Source organism: Gymnoscopelus braueri (assembly GCF_963280865.1).
Source record: "Gymnoscopelus braueri genome assembly, chromosome: 12".
Classification (NCBI taxonomy): Eukaryota; Metazoa; Chordata; class Actinopteri; order Myctophiformes; family Myctophidae; genus Gymnoscopelus; species Gymnoscopelus braueri.
Window position 1 is genome coordinate 2886993 of NC_137614.1, and position 22908 is coordinate 2909900.

The window sequence follows — 22908 nt, forward strand, 5'->3', positions numbered from 1 at the left end:
TCTGGAAAATGGTTTTATTTTTTTGGAAAATGTCCACATTTCGAATACAGTAATGCATTGATATTAAAAAGAAAATGTACTTTGTAATTTGTATTTTTTATATTTAAGTATGTGTACTCAAGTACACATTTGACAGAGCAACTTCTGCTTCTCCTCCTCCTCCTCCGTCCACAGCACGCTGCCGTCCCTAAAGGAGCTGAACACCAACCGCAGCCTGGATAACCTGGACTGCCTGGTGAGCCCGGTCGACCCCCACCCCCCTCCCCGCCACTGGGACAGCGACTTCAGCCAGGGTTTCGGGACCCTGGGCCGAGGGGTGGGCTCTCAGGTAAGACCACCGGTGTTGTTGTTTAACCCCATTAACACCGGGAACGCATCCGTGTGTCATTTTTTGATTTCTGTGGGCTATTCAAAAATAGCAGATCTACAAGCTCATAGCGCGGCACCGAGTGTGAGCTTATAGATCTGCTATTTTTCAGAAGAATTGTGGAAATCTTTGAATATGTATATATATTTAAAGTGAACATTTTTAGCAAACATCTTCTAGGGATTCTAATGTAAATCCTAACAGTTTTTTGAAAAATATCAGTGGTTCTCAAACTTTTTCATGTCAAGGCCGCGGCCCCATCTCAAAATATGTTGTTCCAGGGACTCCAAGATTTGAGTTAAAAATGTTCGCTTTAAAAATGTATATTCAAAGATTTGCACAAATCTTCATGATTTACAAGCTCATAGCGCGGCACAGAGTGCCGCTATGAGCTTGTAGATCTGCTATTTTTAAATAGCCAAAGTATAAAATAATGGTTAAAGTGGTTACACAGATGCGTTCCCAGTTTTAATGGGTTGATGCACATTTTACACATGTTGGGTTTTACACAGTCAACCACTAACTAGTCCCTATTCTGAGCGTGTCCGTGTCCATTTCATGCCCATGCCGTGCTGATGTATATGGAGATCCCCAAACTCTTCCTAAGCTCATTGGTTGAAACTTTTGCCCATATACGGAGATCTCAGAACCCTCCCATCATAAACATAAAGTCATATATTTGCCTCCAACAGGTAAAAGTTACTGTTACTGGCACTGGTATAAATTCCATAAATCTCAGTCTCTTTTTTACCTTTAATTAATCAGGAAGTAACATAAAAGGCATCAGATAGCCAAGTACTTGTGCTTGTGTAGCACATGTGCTCTAATACCTGACGAGTCCACCGGACCATGCTGCACGTCACAGTCTCTCTACTGTACTATCAAAGAAGGCAGAACAAAAAAAGTGAGACCTGGATCCAGACAGGGTCAAAGGAGTACGAATAAAAATGTCCGATGAGATATGAGATGTTCAGCGAATGATACAGTATTGCTTCTATCGAAAAAAGAAGAAAAAAACTCATGCTTGCAAAACATGTTTGTAACAAAAAGTACTGTCAAACAATATTGCAAGTGGGGCCCAAATAATTGACGAAACGCTAAGGTTTTGATGATGATATAACAAAGATAAATGTGAAGAAAAAAAAACACAAGCCGGAACACAAGCGATTGAAAGATCATTAAAATAGACATGCTCTGAAAATGCACGCAGCCTATTATTGGCTGCTGAGTTAAGTGGGTCTGATCTTGAACGCTTTCGGGATTTTCAAGTGGCCCTAATCCGGAAAAGGTAGGGAACCAAAGGTACGGAACCACTGCTCTATAGCCCAATGGTTCTCAAACATAGAAATGTCAAGGTCTCCCCTTAACTCTGACAGTATACAAACGGAACGGGTCCATTTGGTTCCATTTGTATACTGTCAGAGTTACAGACTTGAAAGGGTCAATTTTGACCCCCTAAAGGAACAGAGTCCTTGGAATCGACTTTGAGAACCACTGCTATAGGCCATATACCCAAGAATAAAACAAAACATCTGAACCATAAATTAACATTCCATAAAAAAAACACAACTATTAGTCTAAATCACTGGTTCTAAACGGGGGTCTGGGGACAACCAGACCAGGGGTACAAATTGACCCTTACAGGTCAGTAACGGAAGAGTGTACACAATGGAAACATACGGGTCCCAAAATATATCAAACGGGGGTCCGTTGCCTAATGCATATATTGAAATGCTAAATAAAATAGTTGAGAATCACTGCTGTGCGATACTCTGATACAGTACTTAACACTGAGGATTTACCGTGTAGACTGGGGTCCCAGAGATTAAAATAAATGATATCAAATAGGGGGGGGGGGGGGTCCTTGAAATTCTGAAGGTTGAGAATCACTTAAATCAAACAGTGTTCCCAGTGACTGCACCTGCAAAAAGCTTTCTTTTGGTTTAAAGACGAAAAATACCCTTTCTGCCTCTCTCTAGAATTCACATCGCTCTGAGGTAACGGGACCACCAGGCTGACACTGTGATTGGTCCAAGAAAAACACCACCCCCCTGTTTCTGAGCTAAACTTAGTAAAAACGTTATCAATAAAGCCATCTCATCCCTGCCTATACGGTCTCAGGAGCACACAGTGTAAGTAGTCACCACGTTCCCCCTGCGCTGCGTCACCGTCCGGCACTGCTGCTGCTGCTGCTGCTCTCCTGAGCCATGGAAGTGTCTCTCAAAGTCCTCGAAGACGTCGGCGAACACACCGCCGTGCTGAGACCGCTGGCTCTTGTGTTTGCTCTTGGCCCCTTGAACGTGATTCTTCTGGTGTGCGCGGGAATTCTGCCGGTGTTGGTGTTGCTGCTGTTGCTGCTGCCGCTGCTGCTGCTGGTGACTGAAGAAGTCAAACTCGTTGTTGTCAAACCAGTCGTCGAAGTTGAACGAGTGGAAGTGCTGCTGGAAGTTGTAGTTTCCGCCCCCTCCTCCTCCTCCTCCGCCCCATCCTCCTCCGGCGGAGCCCGGAGGGGGTCCTTGTTGACCAGACTGGTCGTACTCGCGCCTCTTCTTGTCGTCCGACAGGACCTCGTAAGCCTCCGCTATTTCTCTGAACTTGGCCTCGGCGTCCGGGCTCTTGTTCTTGTCCGGGTGGTACTTCTTGGCCAGCTTGTGGAAGGCCTTCTTGATCTGGCGGTCGGACACGTCCTTGTGAATCCCCAGTGTTTCGTAGAAGTCTCTCTTCTTCGCCAGGATGAGCTCTGAGACGAGCAGAACGTAGAGCACCAGCAGAAACCAGGACCGGATCCTTGCCATGACACTGCTTCCTGCACACACGCCTGTTGTTAAGAGTGCGAAGATTGTCTTGTTATAATGAGTATCTGTCCTTCGCTCTTCCCCAAATATGAAGTTCTACAGTGACATCATTAATAATTATTATGACCTCATCAATATGTCGGTGAGTCTACCCAAATATGGAGTTCCACAGGAACGTTAACACTGACAGCTACAAAGCTACAGACCCTGAATACAATCCCTGAATATTTTCTCCGCCAGGCTGGACGGACGAAGGCAGGAGACTATGACTACCATTGTCTTTCAATAAAGGTTCCATACACCGTCTACAATTGGTACAGAATGCCGCCACCAGACTCATTACCGGAACTAGGAGATCTGAGCACATAACCCCGGTACTGGCGGCACTGCACTGGCTGCCTGTAACTTTTAGAATAGATTTTAAGATTTTATTGTTAACTTTTAAAGCTCTTAATGGCCTGGCACCACAATATCTCACTGACCCGCTCGATCCCCATATGCCTGTCCGCCGCCTAAGATCTTCTGACGCCGCCCTACTAGATGTCCCTACATCTAGGCTGGTGACCAAGGGTGATTGGGCCTTTGCCGTCAGGGCCCCTACACTCTGGAACAGCCTCCCATTGGACATTAGGGTTGCAAATTCCATTGCCATTTTTAAAACCAAATTAAAAACCCATTTGTATAGAAAGGCCTTTTTAACCTCTTAACAGCAGAATTTTGGTGCTTCTCATTTACTCACTGATACTGTTGTGTGTTGTTTTTGTTGTTGCAAAATTGTATTTCATTGTTCACTGTCTGATTTTAAGTTGTTAAGCACTTTGTAACATTGTTTAAAAAGGTGCTATATAAATAAAGTTTATTATTATTATTATTATTATTTCAAAGCTAGAGGGAGTTGCCCGTTTTGCACATCATGCCACAAATCATGAACGCAGCATCCGATTGCTTTGAAACTTTGCACGCACATTCCCACTAGGCCAAGGAGGAACCTCCACCCCAAATTTGTCAAATCGCCTCATGCCGTAGCCTAGCCTCTTCTTTTGGGGTTGTTTTCATAGACCTGGTTGCTTATTTCTAGCGCAGAATCTGGCAACACTGGTTAACACCGTTTTGCATGTATACATGGAGACGCGAGGTGGAGCATTTTAAAAGATTTCCACTCTGGAAGGGGGTTTGACTTTATGGCGTTTTCAACCCCCGATAACGCCGTTGCTGTCTAAACGGACGGCACATCTGATATTTTATTTTGCCATTTTCTCTAGAGACCGTCTAAACGGGGCCTAAGGCTCTGTTCCGTTCTGGTCAAACAGAGTCAGGATGCTGATATTGTGCATGTTGTCGCAAAGTGTGGTCCAGGTACCCTCATGGTTCCTTGAGGGAGATCCAAATGGCCCCTTACGGATGTGTTTGGCGGTCCTTGAAATTAAAACATTTGAGAACCACTGTGCTACACTAAATGGAACAGAGCCTTCATTAGAATCATAGGTAACACCTGTGAAGGAAGTAAGGAAGAGGCCCTATTTCTTTCTTTCCAATATGGCTGCTGTCTGTGCATACTGCCTATTGCTTTGGCTGACAGGTAAATAAATGCTTCATAAATGGTAGCCATAATGGTCCTAGTCTGTTGCACAAACACATGCTGGCACGGCACAGAACGGCTCATTAGGATAATTAAATAGTTTAAGCAACGCAAGCACCTCTAAGGAGAGACAGAACAGAGCGGATGTGATGAATGGGATTTAATCATTGAAGAGAAATGAAGTTTTCCAATCTACTCAAGTTGAGTGAGAGAGCATTTAACACGATGAGCTATAAGCAGTATAAGCGCGGGCAAACCAACGCGGGCAAACCAACCGAGACAGGGAGAGGAAAGAGAGGCTCTTGAGATTAATCGTTTTATATTCCTGATGAAGTTTGGTGTACTGTACATTAAGATCAGTATGTTTGGAAATGGATGGAGTATCTGACCTCATTAGTAGTTACAGATTGGGCAGGCGGACAGTCGGGGAGAAATTAACTGTAAGACAAAACAACCTCCAGGAAAAACTTGAACTCTTGAGCGATGTCTATAATTCGCAAGGTAATCTAAATAAAAGAATGGTGGGAAAATGCATTATTAAAATTAAAAGGCCTTCATTACACTCTCTCAAAGAAAGACAAATAAAATGCAAAATGCAGGCATCTGATCTACCTCCCCAAACGATAAAAAATACATTTGCGGCCTGGAAAGAGAATCATTGTTCTAGCTAGTGAAAATAACCAGCTTGTGTATCCGCTACTTTTGCTATTTTTGAATTTGAATCCTAAAAAGTAACAGTTTTGGACATAATGAGGTTTCCACCCAACAGAGACGATATCAAGCCCATGCATAAGGGTCCAGGACCCTTATGCATGGGCTTGATATGCTTCTCAACCGCTTTTATTTCAAGGACCCTGGGTCCTTGAAATGAAAGCGGTTGAGAGAAGCTCTGCCCTGGGGCTCATGAGGCTCTAATGCCGGCTTTGCCTTTCTACACAAACAAAAGGCGCGCTGTGTACACAGTGTGTACACAGGGCATTGTGTGGGATTTTACGCTACATTGCATGCCGACGTTGCAGATTTACAGGCATGACGTGTAACACAATAGCATCAGCGTCTACCGTCTAGTCTTACACTATGCTGTTTTTTTTTTTTTTTACAGCTATTGTCTGTAGATTATATACATTTACAACTATTAGTCTGTGCATTTATTTAACAAAATACCAGTGGTGGAAAAAGTACTACATTTTTTTTTACTTAGTAGCAATAATGCAATACTAGTTGTAGTACAAAAGTATAGGTATCAAAATGTCAGAATGTCCCATTTCACAAGTTCAAAATGTATTAAAAATCTTTTGAAAATGGCTGATCTACAGTGGTTAATGTATGTTTTGTAATAATAATCGAAATCTACAAAGTACAGTAACTAGTAACTAACGTTTTCAAATAATTGTAGTGGAGTAAAAGTACAATATTTGCCCCTGAGATGTAGTGGAGTAGAAGTAAAAGTGCTGACAATTGGAAATACTCAAGTAAAGTAAAAAATACCTCAACATTTGACTTAAGTACACCACTGCAAAATACTGACGCAAAATGGACAGAATTTCCAGTAGAAGTTTATTCCACAAGAATGGCCCGCTTACACCAAGAGCCCTACAGTATATCCTTCTGTTATTATAAGCTTTGTCCTGGGGGCCTTGAATAATCTGAGATTACAGCGAGGCGTAAGGGGTCAGAAGGTCAGTAATGTAAGGAGGTGTAATGCTGTTCAGTGATTTACAAACAAACAAACAATAGAATTTTAAAAACATATTCTGATCGCAGCGGGTAGCCAGTGCAGTGAAGCAAGAACAGGGAAATGTGTTTGTATTTTTCGTTGAGTTCTTTGTTTAATGACAGCGGGGGCCATGTCGGTCAGGTTGTGGAAATAGCAACTTGCTTTTTGTGATCAGAAATGTGTTGGAGGAGAAACTGACGTGAAACAGGATGTGTGTACTTTATATACGTCACACACCCTGCCTCGCCAAGCCGGCTGTGCCTTTTACACGGCGTCTCTGACAGAACACAATAGTGAAATAATAGTTCTAAGAACAAAGACAACCTGAGTGCCCTCGTTCAGAGTTCATAAGGTGACAACTCCAGTCCTGGGGCTGAAGAGGTGCTCACCAAGTAAATAACACATCATAGATGAAAGGAAGCTCTGGCCGAACTCTCTGTGTGTATAACGCCTGGAGTTCGAACTCGGGTCCCCCAGTGTGGAAAGCCGACGTCTTAACCACTAGCCTAAAGGGCAATTCCCCCTTGGTCGGGGGAGATATTATGCTTTCGGTCATCAGGCAGAGGTTCTGAGCCACTACTGCAACATGCACACTCTGGATGAGCAAGGATAAAGGTTCAAATGTCTTTAATGTCTTTTAGGGCATGTACAAAAAAATTATAATCATGTGGTTGCAGGTATGAACTATGAAGCATCATGTTAACTAGAGCCCTGCAAATCTTGCGGGCGCTGTCGGGATTTAATACCCACGGTCAGGCGGTCAAAATAAAACCTGCAGGCCCCACAAAATCCTGTATCCTTCCACAATAAACTAAATATAGAGCTTATATAAATACTTCAGCAAAATATGTCTATACATGCAGAGGAGAAGAAGTCATTTCCCCTACCGTGCTGCAGACAACGCACGCAGAGTCCCTCTCGCGCTCTCTCTCTCTCTCTCTCTCTCTCTCTCTCTCTCTCTCTCTCTCTCTCACGCCATGCACTGTGCGCAGCTCGTCACGGTGTCACAATATAATATCATATATGTCCCATCGCAATATAAACACTTTACCTCTATCTGTGAGCAACTCCTCACAAATAAACAGCCCATCTATTGCGCACGCCCGCTCACTATCTCATTCTGTTTTGTACTGTTTTTGGATCTCAATGGAAATATATATTGAAGCCGCAGGACGCATAGTACCGCGGGACTAAATTACATTATATTTCTTTGTTGTGTGAGGGAGCGGCAGACAGAAATGAACTGCGGGCGGTCAGAAATGAAATCATTGCGGGAGTGGGCGGGAATGGTCAGAAATTCTACGGGAGCGGGATAAAGAAAACACTCCCGCGCAGGGTTCTTCTATAATGCTAACCTTGGCTCCTGTCATGTGGTTGCAGGTATGCGGGCAGAGCTGCGGGCGCTCGCTGGCCTCCATGCCGGTGTTGTACTGTGAGGGCACTGCCTCCCAGGCGGTGGAGGCCCTGGACCTGCCCGCTCCCACGTGTTTCCGCTCCCGCAGCCACAGCTACCTGCGCGCCATCCAGGCGGGATGCTCCCAGGACGACGACACCGCCTCGCTGAGCTCCGACTCCCCGCCGCCCACCGCCACCGGACACTTATACTGCTCCAGTGAGTAAAAAAACAACTTTATTCAAAATTTTCGGAGCCATCATTGAGGGAGACCCTCATTTACAATGATGCGGAGATTACACACATATAAATAACATAAGAACAACAAAGAAAAACAATATGTTAATTATTAAATCATGAATTATTTGTATTTATTTATTTTTATTATTTATTTTTCATAGAAATAAAATAAACAGCCGTTTACTGAGCTGGCAGAGCTTCAATGCCTTGTGATTCTTCCTGTCCTGTTATATTCTTATTATATGTTAATAATAATAATAATATCTGCTGTCCGGCAGAAACCAGCTAACTCTAAAATGTTTCAGGAAATGACAAAAACAAAACAAAAAGTGGAGTTAGGAGGTTTTGTTCATCATTGATAAGAACAGCTGAATGGACCTCCAAGCTGGAGGTCAAAAGGGGGTCGAGCCTGGAGTCAGCAAAGCCAGCTAACTCCACCCCCCTTTGGTGGCGGTAAAGCGGAAAAATGGAGTTAGCTGGTTTCTGCTGGACAGCAACGATATGTATTATTATGTTTTATTGGGTGTGCAGGTGGTTCTGGAAGCCTATTCTTAATCCTTTTGTTTCCAGTAGTGGAAAGTAATTATTTACCCAGGTTAGCCTACTGTACGATTTTGAGGTAGGCCTACTTAGGTATTTATTACTAGGTATTTATTTGAGGTATTTCCTTTACTTGAGTATTTAAATGTTACTACAGTACTTCATCTCAAGAGGCAAATATGTACGTTTTACTGCACTATTATCAGTAATAATCAGTAGTACACCTACTGATTATTAATATAAATGAGCTAGTATGAATTATTATATATTTTCAATAAGGTTAAGCTACCCAGCAACACATTAATGATCAATAATTATGGTCTGATAACATGATATATGAAATGGGCATTCTGCATAATGATTACTGATCCTCACCACATGCCCCCAGACATCATAGCTGGTGTTGAGTGAGCATAACCTCAATAAATATGCAGCTGTGAGTATTACAGAATGAGGCACAAATGGTTGATATGTTATATACAACTGACTGGTGGTGTGTACTGTGTGGAGATGGATTATCTCTCTCTCTCTCTCTCTCTCTCTCTCTCTCTCTCTCTCTCTCTCTCTCTCTCTCTCTCTCTCTCTCTCTCTCTCTCTCTCTCTCTCTCTCTCTCTCTCTCTCTCTCCTCCCTTTGTCTGTGTCTTGTGTTGTTTATGAAAAACTGAAAAATCAATAGAAAAGAAAAAAGGGTAGGGCACATGATCATGGTAATTCCCAGGATGCACTGAAGGCTCCAGAGACTTTGATGTGGTGGCTGTAAGTAACACTGGTTCTTAAAGTGGGTTCCGGGGACCCCCAGGGCTCCTTGAGGGGGTTCGGGTTTTAAACATAAAGGCCTCATTTTAGTTTTTGGGGTATTTTCAAAATATTTTTACAAAGGTTGTCAAGTCTTCTCTTATCCCTGGCACAAAATCCACGTCCAAATACAAATACATCAATTTGGGGGGGTCATTGATATGAAAATGTTGGAGAACCTCTGAAGGTGGTGATGCAGATGGCTCTGTAGATGCAGACCTTCGTGCAGAGATGTAGTAGATCAGCAGTGGGCAACTTAGATGATGGAGAGGGCCACTATATTTCCATACTCACTCCAGAGGACCACATTGCATATACTTTCTCTCCGTATTTTAACTATTTTTTGCCATTCTGTCACACAAAAGTAGCAAAAATAGCAGATCTACAAGCTGCGACACCTTTTGAGCTTGTAGATCTGCTATTTTTGCTATTTTTGAATTGGAATCCTGAAAAGTAACATTTTTATTTAATTTCAAATGCATTTAGTTATACTTATGTTAACTTAATTAACTTAAATACAGATACATTGGACATAAAAAAGACAATAGAATTTTAATACTAGTCATTAAGCTACTATAATATTGACTGAAGTATTTAAAGCGGGTCATGTTTGCATGTTTGGAATTGTAACAGCTGAAATCAATAATATATCAGTATTCCGATATTAACTTGCGGGCCACATTAAGTGAAGGTGGGGGCCACATGTGGCCCCCGGGCCGCCAGTTGCCCATGTACGTAGTAGATGCTTGTTGTTTTCAAACACCCATTTTTTTAAACTTAAAAGTCACACTGTGTATTTGTCTTTTTCAATTAAACAAAAGTTATAAAAGAACAAAGGCAACCCGAGTGCTCTCAATTCAGCGCAATTCATACTTTGTTATACTGTACTACGTGGTGAGCTTGTAGGTCGGCTTTAAAGCATCCTCCTATAATTCGACGGTTCAGTGCCTGGAGCAATTGATCTGAATTTGCACACAGCCATTCACCATTACCATGTGCACAGAACAGCGAAGCCCGTTTTTCCCTTTCCCCAAATGTCAGCTGTTTATTAACGTTTTTGTGTTCGCTGGCTCCCGGGTTGCCAAATCATGTGCGCATATCCCCCCACGGGTATGGTCTAGTTAATTATAATTAGGCTTTAGAGTTGAGAAGGTGAGAACTCGGAGGTTCTCACACAGTCAGTAACAGATCATAGATGAAAGGAAGCCCTGAGGTGAACTCCAGGATCAAAGTTAAAAGGCCTTTAATGTGTCAGAACATACACATTAAAATACTATTAAAAAACGGAAAGGACGCCGACCGGTTTCGACCCACGTGGGGGTTTATATTTTATGTTTTTATATAATCTTTCACTGGTACATTTTCATCATACAGCATGTGTTTTTGACAACTTTTCTAAACACTATTAAACACTATTTTTATTTTTGCGAAAGTCTGCCCCCGACACTCATGCCAAAATGACGTATAGGCAGGGGAATGTATTAATGTATGTATTTTTTAACATTAATAAATGCTTCTGACAATGTGTTGTTATTACTTTAAATGTAATGGAAAATGAAGGTAAGGGAAGCTTTCATCTTTGCTGGTGTTGTACAGTTGTTTCAATGATATATAAAAAATACACCAACAACACTTCACTGCTTTCAACTGGCAATAATGGAGGCTAAAGTCCCTCTGCCCGGGGCAATGTTTTAAAGTAACTAAGTACATTTACTCAAGTACTGTACTTAAGTACAGTTTTGAGGTATTTTTACTTTACTGGAGTATTTCCAATTTTCTGTTATTTTACTTCTACTCCACTACAATTCAGAGGTAAATATGATACCTTTACTCCTTTACAATTATTTGAAAACTTTAGTTACTAGTTTGTAGATTTTGATTATTATCACAAAACATACGTTAACCACTTCAGCCCTATATACATTTCGGCTATTTGAAAATAGCCGATCTACAAGCTCACAATGTGTCGCGATGCGACACATTGTAAGCTTGTAGATCGGCTATTTTCAAAAGATTTGTATACAATTTATACATTTTGATCGTGAAATGGAACATTCTGCATAATGAGTAGTACTTTCTACTTTTGGTACTTTAAGTACATTTTGATACCAATCCTTTTGTACATTTTCAAGTAAATTTAGAATTCCGGACTTTTACTTGTAGTATTTCTACATTGCAATATTGATAAGTAATATTAAGTAAAAAATATTTAGTACTTTTTCCACCACTGATAATGGAGGCTAAAGCCCCTCTGCCTGGGGCAATGTTCTGGTCTCCAGACTTCAGCTACAAAACTGCATTCATTCATTCATTCATTCATTCATTTGTTCATTCATACAAAAGCCTGCTGTTCAGACTCCCACTCCAACCTTTCTTGCCCTTTCACTTGCTGCGGTTGAATCATCTTTTCAGAGACACTGATGTGGTTTAACTGACAAACGGCCAGGCCCTGAGGATGTACAGGATGAATAGACCTGCAATATGAACACTAGAGCAGCTATTCTCAATACATAATGCACATGTTCTCTGCCTTTTGCATTCACAAAAGGCGTGTAAGTGATATGTTTTTGAAAAGACAAAGTATTTTTGTTAAAAAGCTCTACATTCTGATAATAATAATCATTGCTGTATAGCAGTGGTTCCCAAACATTTTAGCTCGAGACAATAAAGACAAATGTGATGTCTCGAGAGTCGGGACCCAAACTAGTGAAAAGAGACGATCTACAAGCTCACAACAGATCTGCTTTTTCACTACTCCTTAAAAGTTTGTATTTTATTTTATTTATATAATTTCTTTCATTTTATTTTTAAATGTATTACGTAAAAAAAAGAAAATGGACACTTTTTATTTCTGAAAACGTTAGATTTTAGATGTATTTTTATTTATTTGTGGAAATATTTTTGAAAGAATTAGAACGAATTTGTAGTAAACGTAAAAAGAGAAACATTTATGTTACTCATGACTTAAGAATCGGCTTCCAGAACCACCTGCACAACCTCAATATAACAGACAGATGTGTCTGTTAGTGTTTTACTTTTATTCACATAAACGGCTGTTTATTTTCTTTCTATCAGCTTTAACATGAATAAAATATACAGAAATTAAAAGAAATAAGTGAACCTAAACATGACGCACAATCTCACATTGACAATCAACATCAACACAGAGGTTCAGCAGTCAGGAGCAGTGGTTCTCAACCTTTTAAGCCTGCGAGACCCCAAAATAATCATATTTGAACTGGGGACCCCCCACCCTGACAAGCACTTGGAATTGTAGGAGTTGAGACATTCAATTTAGTTTTGACTCGGTTCCACAGATACATATTGTGAAAATAGCAGATAGCTCACAACGCCTCAAAACACGAGGAGTTGTGAGCTTGTAGATCTGTAATTTTGTATCTTTGTCTTATATTATTTGACAATTAGTCTAATGTTTGACCAGTTTTGATTGTATAGTTTGTTGGTTACTTTTGATGCAGTAATGGTCTTTTTCTTTCTTTCTTTCTTTTTTAAGTAATTAAAAAGGTATTAAAAGTCTTTAAATTGACACTTTGCTGTCATCTGGGGACCCCCCCCCCCTCAAAAAAAAAATCACGTGGGGACCCCCCTGGGGATCCCGACCCACAGGTTGAGAACCACTGGTCAGGAGGACTGAAGACTAGGGATCGATTCGCTTGGCAAATCATCATCATGATTTGTGTGCATGGGGTTCTCATCTTAAACAAGCTTAGTGCTTAATGAGAGTTTCCAGTTTAGTAGACCTTGTATTGTGAATTTGTACTTCCATGTACTGTTATGTACTGTCATGTACTATTCTCATGTCTTTCTAAATAAACTACATCAATCAATCAATCAATGGCAAAGCTTGCTGTTCATAGACATTGCTGTTCTCGGTGGCGTGTGGCTCTCAGCAAGCGGATACGGAAACGAGGAACTCATGTAATATTGTGGACGTGGAAAAAAAAAACCGGATACAGTAGTAGTAGGGGCGGGTTTCTAGGCTTGGGGGCCGGATGTGGCCGGAACCCAATAGTGAATAGGAACCCAAAAAGGAAGTAGTAAACGCCTCGGTTGGTGGTTAGCGATGACGCAGAAGGAATATTTTAAGCTCCGAACCAATCGCGTTCGTCTTCATCCGAAGAGCGACGTTCCAACCGTCCAATGGCGTGTGAGTAGGCGTGGCCCGCCGTCATGGTGAAGGGCGTGTTCATCTCTCTCTCACACAGACCAGGCTGCTCAGTCTATGGACGGAAGAACAACGGGATTTAATCTCTTGACACAGTAAGGTGGTTTTTAAACCCCATAAACCCATTTTATTTCGCTTTGTGTGTCTCTTTAACGGCGTTTTGAATCAATATATTCGTATATAATGTATATTTTGTATGGATAAAACACGCTAAAACAGGCTAATGATAATAACGCGACGCTAACGTGGATGGAGGAGAGCGGCGCGAGTGGTGAGAGGAATCGCCCCTTAAAATGCGCGAGGCGAGGCGAGTGTTGGCCGAGAAAAGGAGCTGATCTACAAGCTGTCAACGCGTCGCCCTGCGACGCGTTGAAAGCTTGTAGATCAGTTCTTTTTTTTTGGCTATAGCTAAAGCTAAAAGCTGGAACTGGTGGTGGTGTGTGTGTGGTGATTCTGTTATTTGTGGTTTAACCAACCACAAAACAAAAGATATGATACACTTAACAGTATACTATTTGTATACTTATCAATCATGTATAATTTTTGTAAATCATATTTTAAAGCTATATCACAAAGTTGTGCTGTACATTTTGACAGATTTATGGCTTTTTTTAGTGACCATGCAACGTTTACTATCGTAGCTATTAACACACATATGGGGGAATAATGAACTCCTGTTATTAATGCTAGTTAATGCTAGCCGTTACCGTTCACCTCCATTAGCACACGGCTAGTGTACTGTTAGTTAATCTTCGCTAACGTTTTTAGCTCTGATTAAAAAACGTGTTGGTTGTTACAACACAGCTCTGGTTTTAGCCTGGAGTTGCTAGCTACGCCCCAAAAAGGAGAAATCTCCCCATATTATACACTGTGAGAGCAGATTTTTTGTTTAAATAAGGAACCCATATTTAAGGTTTAAAAATTGACCCCGAATTCTGAATTATTGGTGGTGTTGTGTGCTTTTTTGGGGGGTAATTCATAAATTGGTCTTGGAATATAATTCTGAGAAAATAAATCTCCCCTTATACACTGTGAGAGCAGATTTTTTTTTTTTAATAAGGAACCCATATTTAGGGTACAACATTTGACGCTGAATTTTGAGTTATTGGTGTTTTTTTGTAATTCATAAATTGGGTCTTGGATATAATTCTGAGTGGCATTAAATTAGGCTTAAATAATACACCCTGCTTACATACAGTAGGCTACATAAGCTTGCATAGTAACGTTAAAGGTATCATAATATCCTGTTCAGGACAATATAGATGTTGGATTTATTTCTAATACGATAAGGTGCAAGGTGAGCATCAACATAGTCGATTAATTATTTGCTATTTCGAAATGAGTTGGTGTATCTTTCCTCCATGTGCAATATCTTGTAAATCAAGATATAGTGAGCTATTAATTCTGCCAGTGCTATTCCTGTTATTATTATAAGTTAATAAGAATGTATTAGGAGGGAGGAAAGACCCTTCATCATTTTGTGGTTTTGGACAGTTATGTTACAACACTTGTGGGAGTGAGTGAGAGAGAGTGACCATCTATAGAACTTTGCACTATTCAAATATAATAACGCATAATTATCTAGTGTTATGATCTTTAGCACCCAGCAACACCGCAGAGTCACGGACGCAACCATGGCTGGGGGTAAACTGACGTCACTGAGGCCAAGTGGTTCTCAACCGTTTTAATGTCACAGACCCTCACAGTTTGACATGCAATATTTTGTAATGCCCCTGACTAGGGATTGGTGACGATATGGAAATTTCAAGTCATGATTATTGTGACCAAAATAATTGCGATTTATGATATTATCGCAATATTACCGAAATATGCTTAAAACTCTTAAAATGCCACTTTTATTAACCACGATTTGAACCCCAGCATCCATATAGTCTGGGGTGGCGTTTTTGCCAAAAATAGCCGATCTAAAAGCTCTCAACGCGTTGTGAGCTTGTAGATCGGCTGTTTTTGGCAAAGAGATTTAGAGAGTGAAAAAAATACTGTATCAAGTATGTTCTGTACAGGTGCGTTTTACCAATTCTAGAGGGTTTAATTGGTACCGGATATGCAGTGTATAACGGAGGACAATTTCACGATCATTTAAAATCTCTGCGATACGATCATGGTGAGCGTTTTTTTTATCACGATAATAACGATTATCGCCTACCCCCTGACTACCTTAGGAGTAATGCTAAGTTAAGTTGATTGTACATTGGTGTGAAACTAGGGCGAACTAACCGGCATATGCGATACCAAGAGGGAAAGGTTGTGGCAATAATTATGTTATTTATATATATACACACACACACACACACACACACACACACACACACACACACACACACACACACACACACACACACACACACACACACACAGGTATTTCTCTTTGGAATGAGCTGCCTGAGCTGTCAGGCAGTCTCAATCTAAACTGTCCTATTAAAAAAGAAAGTATGAAAATACCTTTATGGAATAAGCTACAGGCTAGTGATGCACTTTAGATTTGTGTTTTTAATTATGGTTTGCTATTTGTTAAGGATTTGAGGTGGTTTTCAGTGTTTTGTATGTTGTAGTTCATGTGTGTCGTGCTGCCATGTAGTGCATTGGTGCTGCGTAATTTATTGGACCCATTTGGGGGTCCATTTGGTTCCATTTCTACACTCTCGGTTACAGACCTGTAAGGGTCCAATTGGTTCCATTTGTACACTCTCAGAGTTACAGACCCATAAGTGTCTCATGATGAACCCCTGGTCGTCCCCGGACCTGAAGTTGAGAAACAGTGATTTAGTCTACACATCAATTAAAAACTAGATCAGGTTTCTATAAATCTGTTGGGATTCAGTTGCACATGGTATAGTAAGACATTAAAGGGATAGGTAACCTCCAAAATTATTTTTTTCCTATCGATTAGTCACCCCATGGAGACTTGAATTCATGGATATTTTTTTGTTTTTTCTCGCATTCCTAAGTTGACCGGCAGTGGTTCCGGTAGGAGACACAAAGAGTCTCCTTTGTGTCTCCTACCGTAACCGCTGCCTACTGGTCCGCAGGTCATCACATTATTGGCTTAGGAATGCGACAAAAAACAACAAATATCCATGAATTCAAGTCTCCATGGGGTGACTAGTCGATAGAAAAAAAAGTTATGTTTTGGGTGAACTATCCCTTTTTAAAGCTTAAACACAAAAAAAGTCCTTGGGACTTGTTTCCATTGTGGTCCTATTCAATGAATCAATGCATCAACATAGTATAGAAAATGTACACAATAATACATGCCATCAACAAATGTTATGTACACTGTATGTACAAAATAGATGGGAAAATTACATTTATCTCCCCATCTCTCTACACAAATTAACAGCTGTACACTTGTCTCAAAGGACCATGTGATCATTGCCAGCACAAGGGTGATGAAAATGTTGATAAAGTTGAACATTTCACACGCTGTCACCTTATGGTTGATGCTGTTATTTTTGCTGTAGCGTGTCAGAACCCAGCTAACCACTATGCAAGCAAAGATATCAGCTGACTTTTCCAAACATTTCCACTTTCTGTTCTGTTCTTGTACATTTAAATTGGAAACTGTAGTCATTTCATTACACCCATGTCCACAAAAGCTAAATTATTTGGCTTTAATTTGACAGATAACCATTTCCAGTGCAGAGACTAATCTTGGAACACATTGCACCCGCTGTATCTCACTCTCTGACGCAGTGACGTTAGCTAGCATGTGTTAAGACCTGAGGATACCATCCATAATTTATTAGTTCACTACCCACTTGATACTTAAGGCCATTGCTTTGCATGCAGTTGTGATTCTTCAAAGAAAGCTTTTAGCCAAAGGTACTGTACACCAGTGTTGATTTTGTTGACTAAAACTATGACGAAAAACGTTTGTTGACTACCTCTCTTCACTGACGAAAACTAAATAAAAACGAAGCTACGATGACTAAAACTGAGTCTTAAATGTATTGACAATTTTGTCAACAAATACAAATTAGACTAAAATGTTAGACTAAAAGTGAGGGACTAGTGGAAGAGAGATCCTCCAAAAGACAAGTCATTTTATGTTTTGTTGCACTCGGGTGTTGCGCTCTGAAAATAGCCGATCTACAAGCTCACATTGAGCTTGTAGATCGGCTATTTTCAGAATGCAACCGAGTGTAAAATCAGCCATTACAACGCTATCAAGGCACCGACAAAATACATTTTAGTCGACTAAATCAACTGTAAATTTTGTCGACTATAATCTTATGATATTTAGTCGACTAAAACTAGACTAAGAGTCAAACATTACTAAAATATGACTAAAACTAAATGGAATTTGATTCAAAAGACTATGACTAAAACTGGCTGTCAAAATCAACACTACTGTACACATCTCTGACCAGATGTGACTGCTCACTTGTAATGCTTATGTTAAGAGATTATTAGCACACAAACAAAAGATTAATCATTATAAAAAGCTGTTCTTATTTTGGTTTTGTGGTTGAAGTATTCACTTTATGAATACGTTCTTTATTGTCACTTTATTGAGTACAGATTAGAACAGTAGTTTCGGTCCAGCTGACCTTCATCAGGTATCTGATCTTGATTTTCTTTCCTACGCACCTGTCCATGTAAGTAGGTGTGCAATAGGAGACTCTTTCTACTAGGTCATGTGTTTGAAGCTATTTAGCTCAGGCTTTATGATGGTGTAACAACCAAGGGGCCAGCTTCTGATTTGTACAATTGAGGCTGTATAGGAAGAGACAGTTCATATGAATGTGCCTGTTTTACCCCTGCTGGTGTCGGAAGTAATTAAGCTTCCATGGGTTTTTGTCGAACTTTACACTTGATTTTATTACCTTAATAATCATTGTCATAAATACTATATGCTTCCAGTCGCTAGTTTAAAGGCTTTTTTTCAATCACCATGAAATGCATTTTGGTAAATTATGGTCCCATTTATTTAAAAAATGATGATAAAGTAGGGTATGCTGTAATAGGGGCGTGGCTATACCTTGTGATGATTTGATTGACAAGCTACACAACCAATAGCATTTATTGCCCACCCCAACTCTGGTCCCAACCTAATAGCATTAATTTCCGAGTGCATAGGATATAGAAAGATGGCGGATTTGAAATCGTTTTGGCTTCATTTACGGTCTGTAGAGTCTATGGGAGTCTATTGTCCATTCTTTTTACTGTCTATGGTATCAATTTATGTTAGCCTACATGGTGGTGTAGCTATTTGTTGGGTGACATTTTATATATATTATTAGTTTTTGTCTTTTGCCTTTTCTACCCCTTTTTTCTCCCCAATTTAGTAGTTATGCCAATTTGCATCCTATTGCTTCAGCTGCCAGTCAGGAGCCCTCACTGAGGGAGGATGTAGACAGAGCCTTCGTCCTACTCCTCCCGCCCAACACTCCCTTCCCTTAAGTTAAATTGCACGTAGCCATAACGGTTATGCTCATTGTATTCCTCTTGTGTGTGTGTGTGTGTGTGTGTGTGTGTGTGTGTGTGTGTGTGTGTGTGTGTGTGTGTGTGTGTGTGTGGCACCATCCACAGACTGTGAGTCATCCAGCATGGCATTACACACTCTTGCTTGTCACTTCCATTGATGAGATCACTTCTGACTCAGTGGGTGATGAAATGTGTTTCATAAGAAGCAGCTAGGATTCCTAAGGATGAGCCAGAGCAGAGCTGCTGTGTGTATCATGGGAAGAACTAATGAATTCTTAACCCTGATTCATATTTAAAACCCTTTTTTTCCATTCACATGCAAACCCAGTCATTAACTTTTTAATTTTGGTATTCTGTGGGAATAGTCCTCCTGAGCGCGTCTGTTTATCAGTAGCGTTGCGACAGTGCTTACGTAAGAAACGTTAGTTCTATGAACAAACTATTGTTCTATGAACAAAATGATTCATAAAAACAATGTTGGTGTAAGACTTGCCGGAAGAGGAAAGAAACAGAAAGCTTTTGTGTCTGGGTTGTCAGCGGAAATTTGATAGTAGACTATATTTGATTAAAAAAAATGAATGAATGTTCGAATGTTAAAAAGAAAAAAATATGTATAGATCTGGAACCTGCTGTGGGCCCCTGTAACCTTGCACTGTAGCTGGCCTTTCCAGATCACACAGCCACGAGCCACCTCTCTGCAGACTTTTGACAACGTGAGAGTTATGAGTTGTTCATACTTGGATAATTTATCTTGTCAGTTCTATTTAAATGACCAAATGGAGGACTACGTTACATTGTTTAATATCTGACAAGGCTGTGTGCTCTTTGCTGTTTTTTTATGACTTGTCTTTTATTGTTGTTGCGGTTGAAGGTGGTTTTTCTGGTTTTGTGAGGTGTTTTTGAAGTGGGTTTCTCTTCCTTGTCAACCAGCGTTGTCCATAAACTTGACAGCATATATGTCGGTGTCCTTCCCCCACAACCAACATACATGGTGTCCCCCCCAGTTATTTACCCACCAACTGACTACATGTATGTACATGTATGCCCTACTGGGCCGGCCCGAGGCTTGGCCCCGAACAATTACCATACTTTTATTCCCAAAAGCCCGAAAAGGTGTCATCAAGTGCATAATGTCCTCAAAGTCACACATCAACAAGCTTTGAACTGAGCAGATTGGACCTTCCGTTCCAGAGATAATGGCCAAAACATCTTGAAAACGTCCACTTGCAGATTTTCGATTGAGTTTTAGCCATTAGCCCGTTTTTCTTTAATAACACGGGATAGGAAAAAGTATTTTTCTTCGCGGAACCCAAGGCTCGGCCCGGCCTGACTAATTAGCATAGAACTCTAGTCCTTCCCCACAAACTGATAGCATGCATGTTGGTATCCTTCCCTATCTCTAAAGCAGTCCATCCTGGGTTTCTGCCTTGGCTGTCTTTGCTACCTTTTGGCCCAAAGTGTGTCTTCTTGTCTAAATTATTTGTCACTCCTCACCAGCTGTGTGTCCCGGACTGAGCAACCAGCCAGGTTCTCTGGCTGACTGCTACAGTATGTTGAATTAAGCAGGGAAATTAGGACAGGGCTGTGTCTTCCATCACCTCACTAGAAAGTTGTATGTGTGTGTGTGTGGGAGTATTTGCAAGTGGAGTATATGTGGAGTATACAGGTATGTGTGTGTGTGTCCGTGCGTGAGCGAGTATAGTTTAATGCTATCTATTTTGTTGTTTGGTTTATGTATTGTTCATTGTTGTACACTTTATTCTCTGCTTCAGTAACACCATGAATTTCCCCCCAGAGGATTTAATAAACTATCCTATCCTAATAGTCCTACACTGTATAATATCAGCACAACTGTGATTATGTTGGTGTTTTGGCACTCTGCCTATCCTTGGCCCAACGACAGCACAAGAATGAAGTGGGTTTATTTTTCGCTCACTCATACAGGTAGAAACTCGCAGCATTAATACAATATACAACAAGATGATAATTGATACTAAAATAAAAAAGAACACAGGAACACAGGAAATACGATAAGATTTGTAAAAAAAAAACGGCAAAAATGTATAAGCTGGACATTCTTAACTGATTCACTGCTAATCACGTAGATCTACGCAAACCTATTTAAAGCCGCCACGTGCCAGTTGCGTAGATCTACATATATATTTGTTTTCAATTTGACCCAAAGACCAAGGAGATGTGATTTTTCGAAGATATAGACTCCTATCCACTTCCTTGTTAACTTAAAACTTAAAAATTCTGTATCTCGGCTCCTGAGTACTTTTTTTTTTTCCAATGAAAAATCTCTGGCACTGGCTAAAAAAATATGAAAATACCTCTGGCAGTTAATGGGTTCAAAGGAATTCTGGACTAGCCTTTTCCTTGCCTTTTATATGATGTTATTATATCCTAGGACGAGTGGCACAGTAGAACATAACTCCATCCCGAGTCCACCGCAGCTAAAAACCAGAGCGGACGGTCCATGCACGTATTTTTATCACTTTAATTATTTACGTTTTTTGGTAATATCGGACTCTCAAAATGACAGAAAACTGTCCACGGTGTTTGTGTTAGATGCGCCCCTCCGGAAGTCTCGCAAGACGAGATTTCACCCGTGATTTCGTCCAAGACGCTTGTAAACATTAAGGCGGTCCACTTGGGACAAAAACACAGTGGCGAGGTTTCTGTCATTATGAACGTCAGATAAAACCCCAACATTCTAGGGCTACGTATACAATACAAAGCACTGCTTTTCAGTTCATCATTCAAGTTTGAGCCAATAAAAAATACGTGATTATTATGCGATTAATCGTGCGATTAACTACACACATCATGCGATTAATCGTGCGATTAACTACACACATCATGCGATTAATCGCGATTACATTTTTTTATCGCTTGACAGCAATTATATATATATATATATATATATATATATATATATATATATATATAATAAAAAAGAGCAAAACAAATAGCAAATAATCATGTACTAGTAATTAATCAAAGCTGTCAAATCCCAAAGCCCTGTTGTCCGTAAAGCAGTTAGGAAGCAGAGCTGATGCAGCTGTTCCTAATGGATGTCATGACCATGAGTGCATACATGAAAACAGTGTGTGGTTTGACCAGCTGCGCTACAAACCATTACACGTCATCTGATCTGCTCTCACACAGACCTGCTGATGGGCGCTGAGTGCATCCCAAATGCCGCCACTACATTGCTTCTCACAAGGGAAGCAATTTGCTTAACATTTGATGAGCCGTGTTGTTGTTCTGTAATTGATGTTGAGAGCCTTGGGAGCAAAATAAACCCATTGGCGCTGCACATAGAAATGACCAAGTGGACCGTTGCTCTGCAAAACACCATTTACTTCCTCTAGCAAGCACAAGAAAGAAAAACCTATTTATTCTGAAATTTTTGGGGGGTTGCTTTTTATCCCAATAAACGCTGTCGCCTCACAGCTAGAGGGTCCTGGGTACGATTCCCGCAGGGGACGCTGTGGGCGTGTTCTCCTCCGCGTCATCAGTGCCCATACCCTAGGTGGGTTTGGCCAAAGGGCTTTCTGTGTGGAGTTTGCATGTTCTCCCCGTGTCCCCTAGGGTACGTACCCTCACAAAAAAAATGCAGTAATCAATACTGCCTCCCCCTGGTCAGCCGGGGCGCCTGATGGAGGGGAAAGGAACTGGTTGGAATAACGTGTTCCTTCCACGCGCTACGTCCTACTGGGGAAACTCCCCCCTGTCAGGTGATAAGAAGCGGCCTGCTCGCTCCTCATGCATTGAAGGAGGCATGAGCTCAGTTCGGGGCTCTCCCTAGGCGGGGAGAGGGAGAGTAGCGCCCAGGATTACA

The 22908-nt window shown here is 40.8% G+C and overlaps 2 protein-coding genes and 1 long non-coding RNA gene across 3 annotated transcripts in view; 1 reads left to right on the top strand and 2 right to left on the bottom strand.

The window, feature by feature from the left end:
• The window catches only part of LOC308096711, a 776952-nt gene that overhangs the window by 642893 nt on the left and 111151 nt on the right, over positions 1-22908 (bottom strand). The window lies entirely within an intron of this gene.
• The window catches only part of dlgap4a (discs, large homolog-associated protein 4a), a gene marked incomplete at its 5' end in the record, with an annotated part of 74748 nt that overhangs the window by 19297 nt on the left and 32543 nt on the right, over positions 1-22908 (top strand). The window contains 2 exons of the mRNA XM_080444118.1: positions 175-328; positions 7839-8070. Of these exons, the coding sequence (XP_080300244.1) occupies positions 175-328; positions 7839-8070 (386 nt within the window). The remainder of the gene's footprint in view (positions 1-174; positions 329-7838; positions 8071-22908) is intronic.
• Positions 2485-3162, bottom strand: LOC308097358 (dnaJ homolog subfamily B member 9-like; the record flags this gene model as incomplete). Its single annotated transcript, XM_080445115.1, has 1 exon — positions 2485-3162. The coding sequence occupies one exon, from the start codon at positions 3160-3162 to the stop codon at positions 2485-2487; it is 678 nt and encodes a 225-aa protein (XP_080301241.1).